The sequence below is a fragment of the Quercus robur genome, chromosome 3 (assembly GCF_932294415.1).
Source record: "Quercus robur chromosome 3, dhQueRobu3.1, whole genome shotgun sequence".
NCBI classification, from domain to species: Eukaryota; Viridiplantae; Streptophyta; class Magnoliopsida; order Fagales; family Fagaceae; genus Quercus; species Quercus robur.
In genome coordinates, this window is record NC_065536.1 from 29,316,882 (window position 1) to 29,325,075 (window position 8,194).

The 8,194-nt window shown below is 30.2% G+C and overlaps 1 protein-coding gene across 1 annotated transcript; it reads left to right on the plus strand.

The window, feature by feature from the left end:
• The first annotated feature begins 1,334 nt into the window (after positions 1-1,334).
• Positions 1,335-5,182, plus strand: LOC126717734 (geranyl diphosphate phosphohydrolase-like). Its single transcript, XM_050419586.1, has 2 exons — positions 1,335-1,512; positions 4,787-5,182. Exons 1-2 carry the CDS (start codon positions 1,377-1,379, stop codon positions 5,083-5,085), a joined length of 435 nt encoding a protein of 144 aa, XP_050275543.1. The 5' UTR covers positions 1,335-1,376; the 3' UTR covers positions 5,086-5,182.
• The last annotated feature ends 3,012 nt before the right edge of the window (positions 5,183-8,194 follow it).

Here is an 8,194-nt window from a genome sequence, read left to right on the forward strand (position 1 = left end):
AGTCTGATGGGCTACTATTCATTCTTCAAAATTTTTTTTTTCTATTATAGTAATCAAGTGTTGAATAAAAAAATATTGGAAGATGTATAATTGTTAAAAAAAGAAAAAATAATGAATGAAGAAATAATATTTAAATGAGATAAAGAATGAGATAGAGAATCTGTTGGAAAGTGTATTTAAAAAAGTGGGTAGATAAGAGGGAAAAGTCACTATTCATTCTCCAAACAGTACAAAAATTTGATGAATTTGCTGGAGATGCTCTAAGGGTAAAAAAAGGGATTTCGTGGTTGATGTTTCAAACATCATGACATGTACATGAATGTATTATAGTTTTTTTTTTAAAAAAAAAATATGTTCATAACATTTTCATAATATTTTTACAACAAATTCAAAGTGGCAAGCTGTTATTGTTAGGGCAAAAAAGTAATCTTAATAATAACAACTAACTACTTATGATTTGTTGTAAAAATATTATAAAAATATTTTGAACGTAGTACTTTTTTTTTTTTTTTTTTTTTTTTTTTTAAGTTGAGAGTTGAGAGAAATACGGAAATGTTTTATTACGAATAGAATTGGGATTGGCATCATCATGGGCCGATACATATGGGCCGGTATATCCTGTACCCTGCCATCATGGGACCCATAGTAGTTGGAATAACACGAAAATACAAAGTAGTAGTGGATACCTACATGACAGGATGGTAGGTAGGTCCCACATGGGACATCTATCCCTTTAAAGAGGGTGGATTGTGGAGACTCAGCAATCACAATACCTTGTGGCCAGCGACAGACTCTCACCACAAGTGAGAATTAGTTGAGGTGCGCGTAAGGTAGTCTGGATATTCTGTGGCCAAAAAAAAAAAAAAAAAAAAAAACTTGGGCCATGTCATATGCATTATTATTATTATTATTATTATATACAAGATAAAATTCAACTATAGCTTAATCTAAGTGTATATGTATATGAAACTTCTTCCTAGAGACTTGAATTTTGGTCCTTACCTCCCACACCCTACAAGCATTTATACTTGTGGAGTGACAAGGATGTGCGGTGGTTTTTGTGCAGAGTTTTTTTTTGAAATTTCATCTTAAATGATGTGTTTTTAACCACAATAAACATTAATTAACAAACCCCACCCCCCCCCCCCCAAAAAAAAAAAACCACCAAAAACAAAAACATGTACGGTCGGCCCAAGCTTTTCAACCATTGCATGCCCATTGCCCAACATTGCGTCCGGTAGGGTACACGCATACTATTATTGAATATATTATTGAGCAAGCTTTTTTTTTGTCATGTAGTGGTTCATGCTGTATACATAATACTCATTCCAATTGTAAATGGAGCGCAGAGTGTTGTGTTGAAAACATTTAAGAAAATGGAGAATAACAATGGTGCAGTGGAAGTAGCAGTGGTGGTTTTCTTGTTGAGGGGGAAAAAGGTCCTCCTTGGGCGCCGCCGCTCCTCTGTTGGTCACTCCACTTTTTCTCTTCCAGGCGGCCATCTTGAGTTTGGTCTCTCTCTCTCTTCTTTTTTATTTATTTAATTTTTTTGTTTGTTTGAAATTCTGTATTAAACTATATAAATTTTCCTACTATTTTTTTTTTCAAGCTGCTGGGGAATTTTCATCTTAAAAAAAAAAAAAAAAGGGTTGACGGAATACTCTTATAATGCCCACAATGCATCTTGGAAGATTAATCTCCCTTATCATGGAACCCATTAAACATCTCTCTTCTGCCGGGGTTCCACTTATGACTTAGCCCAACTTATGATTGAATAAAGTAGTTGCATTTAAATTTTGCATATATTAAAATTTTTTGACTATCATAATTTAATGACAAAGAATAATCATGTAATGGCAAAAATTTTATGATTCAATTATTGACTTATCAAAAAATAAGAATAATAATAATTATTATCATAACACCATCATAAATCATATCTAATACAAGAAACATATATATATATATATATATATTTATATATATCCATTGTAATAATACCTTTGTTATTATCGTATATCATTGGTGTGATAGTCACTTCACAAATATAAGTGCTTGTGAGGTATGGAGTGTGGAGGCAAAAACTGGAGTTCAAGTCTCCAGAAAAAAGTTTCACACTCTTCATATAATAATTTAACGTGTGTGAGAAAGGAAACTACACACACTTGAGGGAATGGTTACATACTTGAAGAGTTTTAAAAGCCATTTTTCTTCTGAAAAAAAAGAGAGAGAGAGAGAGAGAAAAAGAAGAAGAAGATTTGGACTCCTTACTCTCGCAAATTTGAAAAATAAAAATGTATATGGATGAAGATGAGGATTTTTGGACCTATGAAAAATGGGTCAAACTCACCTGACATGCTAAAATGGTAGGTTGGGTCAACCGGTCAAGATAGCTGATTTTTTAGGATGAACAAAATATGTCCATTTATCCTTTGAAAAAAAACATCTAACTTTGCTTGCAAAAGAAACAACAATTTATTTAAAAAGAAAATAGCAAGAATATTCAATTACTCATTTATTTTATTTGTTTTCAATTTTATATAAATTTTTTTTTTAGTCATCTATAATACATAAAAATTGTTAGAAAAGTATTAAATAGATTAAATCTAACAAAGTTATTTCATAAAAAATTGTGTAATATATTTTTACTCTTAATTATTTTCAACGAGATATGAGATATTATTCTCTTTTCAAACTTTTTTTTATATTAATTCTTTAAATTAATTGGGTTAAAAAAAGACCGTAACAACCATAATTTTGTATTTTTGGATAAAATTTAAAATTTTCGCTATTATTCTGTTAACTTTATTTAACATTTTGTATACTACAAAAAGTGCACCTGAAGTTCAAATTTTGTAATGGTATCCGTTTTTATTTTATTTATTTATTAATTTATCTATCAAATTATTAGAGTAATAAACTTTGGATTAAAAACTTAAGAATTTATGTATTATTTAAAATTTAATTTTTAGTCTGTTTTAATTTTTTTTTGTTCACTTATTTGTATTAAAAAGAAGAAAAAATAATATGTTCAAATTTATTTATTAGTTTTTTGAGAAGAATTTATTTATTACTTATGTTTATTGTTTATACGTGAAAGTAATTTTGGTCATACTAAGTTAATAAAACATGTTAAAGTTTAGATAAGTGTCATAAGTTGTACAATCCATTTTAGTCAGACATGTTTCTAACCCAAACTTAGATATGTTTGGTCATATTTAATTTTAAGAACCCTTTTGGATATTGTAGAGAAAAAGAGCAATTTTAAATGAAAACATAAAAAGAAAAAGGTGTTTGGCTTTGCCTTTTAAAGAAAAATGTGTTATTAAAATTGGGGGAAAATATGTTTTCATATTGCAATGGGATACTTTTAATTATTTTTGTAAGCACACGACTTACATGGAACCGCAATTGAGTTGGGTTCGCACGTAAATCGGCCCATACAATATCATTTGTAGAGAGTGGGATTGAAAGGCTAAATCATGTTTACCCGGCTATGGATTTCTTAAGATATTTATGCATGGTTCCACTTTCTTTTCCTTTGAAGCACCTCCCCTTTTTCCGTAAGACTGGAGGCCCCTTCCTTAGGTTACATATTTTTTCTTTTATACTCGCATACGTTCAATTTCCTTCGTCCACGTGTAGGGTCGACCCTCTCAAGACTGACACTTGTCCCATTAGTTTTAGGCCTGAGTTGTTGGGGAGTGGTTAAGTAGGCTAAAGGAACACGACTCTGTGAGAGGCAAAGCTCTGTCTAGGACAGGTAGTATGGACAGCCTTTCCTAGATATTTCAGATTTCTTACAAGATTATCCCTATGCCGCTTTTGCCCCTCTCCTTAGTGTAGTTCTGGGCCAGCCGAGGAGGACTATACCCTCCTCGGCGGCTTCTCTGGCACATGGATGCTTCGCGTTATTGGGCTTGGACCACTATCTTCTTCGGCTTGGGCCTTAAGTCTTCCTGTGAACAGGTGGATCTGGTCCATCTGTTGTCGGGCCCCACAATTTTTATTTTTTAAAATTCATTGTTTTTAAAGAAAAATGTGTTTTTTTGTTGCAAACTAATTTGACAATAAGTATGATAAATCTATTTAAAAAATATACAATATTTTGTAGCACGTTAATTTGTAAAAGTTGTTATACTTTTAGAAAAATTTAAAAATATTAAATAAAATATATTAACAAGTGCCAAAATGCATCAGTTAATATTGAGTTTTTTTTTTTTAATCAATTAAAGCAGCATTTTTTTTTATTTGCCTTTTTAGTACCATTCGTTCTTAAGAGCACTTGTAACAGTGGAGCTAAAAAGCTAAAAAAACTATTTTAACTCTACCAAAACACAAAAAAAAACCCATTCAGCAGTGAAGCTAAACCTATTTTTTTGAGCTTCATTGTTACAGTGCACATCCATAGACATATATTTATGGATGTACACTGTAGCTTAGAACTAATTTTTTTTTTTTTTTTTTTTATTCCCTGCTTGATTGTGTGTTTAGCTGTGATGGTAGTGTATAGCGAATATATTATTTTATTGTAGCAAATATCTTATTTTATTATGATATTTATATTATTTTATTGTATTAAAAGTTAAAATAGATCCACCATTAAAATATATGTATAAATAAAATAAATAAAATAACTTTTTATTATGACAAATAATTAAATTTTTAGCTTACTGCTATTGATACTCAAAACAAGTGTAGCGTAATTGAACATCCATTACATCAATCTTTCAAAAAAAAACATCCATTACATCAATATATTCTTTATTTAATATATTTGTTTCAGGGGAAAGCTTTGAGGAATGTGCTAGCAGAGAATTAAAGGAGGAAACTGGATTGGACATCAAGCAAATGGAGCTATTAACGGTCAAAAACCATCTTTTCCTTGAGGATCCAGAGCCAGCCCATTACGTCACCATTTTCATGCGTGCAGTCTTGGCAAATCCAGAGCAAGTCCCCCAAAATCTTGAGCCGCACAGGTGTGATGGGTGGGACTGGTACGGGTGGGATAACCTTCCTAAGCCGCTCTTTTGGCCATTAGAGAAAATGGTGCAAGCCGGCTTTAATCCCTTCCCAACTGCCTAGGGATATTTTTGTTGGCAATTTCAACTTTTGTGATTCAGTCTTCTCCCTGTGTGTACGTTTGGGTCGAAATAAAAAATGAAAATTATTTCATTGTTCAGTTTATTTTTGTTATTATTTATGTGTCTTATTGTACATTTTGGTATTATTCATGAATTCTACTATACTATCTCGATTAACTTTTACTTTTATTTATAGTACTTTTAACAATAATTTTTCAGTTTCAGCAAAATAAGCGGTATCCAAACATCCTGTATCTCTAACCAGTAGTGGTATCCAAGCCAATAGTTGCTCATCCAAAGTAATAATACTCTACTTAGCCCCCTCCCCAACGTTTTTGTATACTTTGCTTATTAAGGCCTTAAAATGTATTTGTATTATACATAAAATAAATAAATAAATAAATAAAAGCCTTAAAATGTAATATTATTTTGCAAATGTAATTACCTATATTAAACAAGATTCTCAACCAATGATTTTTAGGTTAATTTACACTTCCTGACATATCTAATGGAGATTTCCAAAATTTGAACTATATATATATATATATATATATATATTTGAGAGAATATTTTAGAAGAAAATACTAGTCAATTGTTGTGAAATTTTAAAATACTCATAATTACAAGAACCCTATTGAGGTATAGTTTGGCAAAGATGGGGTTGAGCCCACAAGGACTTATATGAATTTATAAAAATTAATCAAATCTCAACTAAATAAATCCTAATATAGTTCAATAAAAATTAGTTATTTTAAAATTAATTAAAGTTGATATTGAATTCGAGTTTGAGCTTAATATTGCTCGAGTTTGTTTTGACTAATGGACCAAGCCAAGTTGAAGCTTTTGGGTGTTAAGACAAGCTCAAACTTGAACATTATTTGCAAGATTGATTCTAGCTTGAGCCTGAACATTGTTTGTAGGCTTGATTCGAGCTCAAGTCGAGCTTAAATATTTACTTTTTTTGTCGATCTGATCTTGAGCATTCACTACTCGACTAAGTTTGATTCATTTATAGCCCTACTCAGGGGCGGAGCCATGTACATGGGTGGGGGAGCCATGCCGCGCCCCCCACCCCCCAAAAAAAAGAAATTTTCCTTAATACATACATACATACATATATATATAATTATTTTAATGTTTTCAAAATTTAGCCTAAAAAATAAGAGTTGGCCCCTCTAAATATTTGAATTAGTTCTATGATACTCTTAAAAATAATAATTGGTCTAATAGTTATGGAGACATAACTTTATTTTTTGCAAATTTATTTTTTATTGTAAAATGTACTTTTATATCTGTTAAATATTTGATAAAGTTCGAAATCCAATATGTTTGGATCTATCTTTTTCAACCTATTATGTAGCGATTAACAAGTCATTGACTCATTAAAATAATCTTGTCACTAAGGGTATGTTTGGTAAACTGTAATAAATACTGAAATGTAATAGTTATTCTTATGGTTTAGTTATTTAGTCATTTGGTTATATTTTTATTACATGGAATAATCATTCAATTTGAATAGTTATTATTTAAAATGAGGAATAACTATTCATCTCTAAAAGGGGAATCTCAAAAAAAAAAAAAAAAAATCATCTTTAAAAGGTTTGTAATAGTTATTCCCTAGTAGGTGTATTAATTTTTAAAATTAATATATTCCAAATAAAAAAACTTCCCATATACACATAACAAATATGAAAATAAAAAGAAAACAAAAAAAAAAAAACTAATCTCTCTTTTAAATTTAATAAATATTATTTTTTAGAAAATATAATTATATGAGTAAGATATTTTCTAAAATATATCTTAAGTTTGATTTAAAAATTTGTCATTCCATTGTCTCTAGGGTTCTATTATTGTATTGTCACCAAATAATTGAATAGTAATAAGTATTACATTACAACATCTTATATTCCTTGTATTACTTATTTATATTCCTATGTAATTACCGTTACAATTTACCAAGTGTACCCTAAAACTATACATGAAATGTCTATTTAGTTGCCACATAATGAGTTAGAGTAAGATAGTTTCAAATATGTTTGGAGCATAACTTATTCCTCCAAGTTTTGGATAATTCATGTTTTTGAAAATTTCATCAGTTCAATTGAAATATTTTTTTACTTATTTTAGTATAAAATTTGAAAAATCTATATTGAAAATGAATTTTATTTAATGAAAGATCATCATCAAACATAATCTTAATTGAAAATACTAAGCTCTTTTTTTTTTTTTTTTTTTTTTTTTTTTTTTTTGGGTGTGTGTATATATATATAACTTATCAAATAAAAAAGTATGTGTATTTTTTTTTATGTGTGTGTGTGTGTGGGGAGGGGGAGTTGTCTTGATAAATATATTAGTGCTATAACTTGGCCCCCCCCCAAACATAAATTTCTAGCTCCACCCCTGGCCCTACTCTAAACCCTTAACCAACTTTTAGGGATATAAATGTTGGGTCGTGAATAATATTATCACCAATTCCAAATAGCAATCACACACAAAAGCACAAATATTTACGTGAAAAACCCTTTCTCCTTGAAGAGAAAAATCACGGGACAAACTTTGAATCAATTTCACTATTCTTAAATCAATTACAATATCTCTTGTGTATGTCTCACGACTAAAGAAAAATCTCTTTATTTTTGTTTACTCTCACACACACTAATTATTTAACTAGAAGGCGGCAACACTTTACTTTCTCCTCTTTAGCTTTCTTTTCTTCTTCTTTCTCTTTTCCATATAGCTCACCTTGGATTTCTTCTCAAAGGTAGCAACCTTTTACTCTCTCCTTCTTGGCTATCTTCTCGAAGGCGGCAACATTTTTCTCTCTCCTCCTTGGTTATCTTTTTGAAAGCGGAAACACTTTGCTCTCTCTCTCTCTCTCTCTTTTTCCTCTCTCCCCATAGAGAGGACCCTTGGGCCAAAGCCATCAAATTCATTGTAACATTATCTATTTATAAGACTCTTTTCAATTCTCTCTTGGACAAAGAATACATTACTTCTTTAATAAGGGATAGACTTTCCTTCCACACTAATGAATAGTCTTTCCTTCCACACAAAGAAAACTTATATTAATTTTTCCTTCTTCAACTAGGAAACCTAATTGACTTTCCAAG

Coding starts and splice junctions, on each gene's coding strand:
- LOC126717734 (XM_050419586.1), top strand. CDS start 1,377: ATGGAGAATAACAATGGTGCAGTGGAAGTAGCAGTGGTGGTTTTCTTG. Junction 1,513..4,786: donor AGGCGGCCATCTTGAGTTTG/GTCTCTCTCTCT, acceptor TATTTGTTTCAG/GGGAAAGCTTTGAGGAATGT.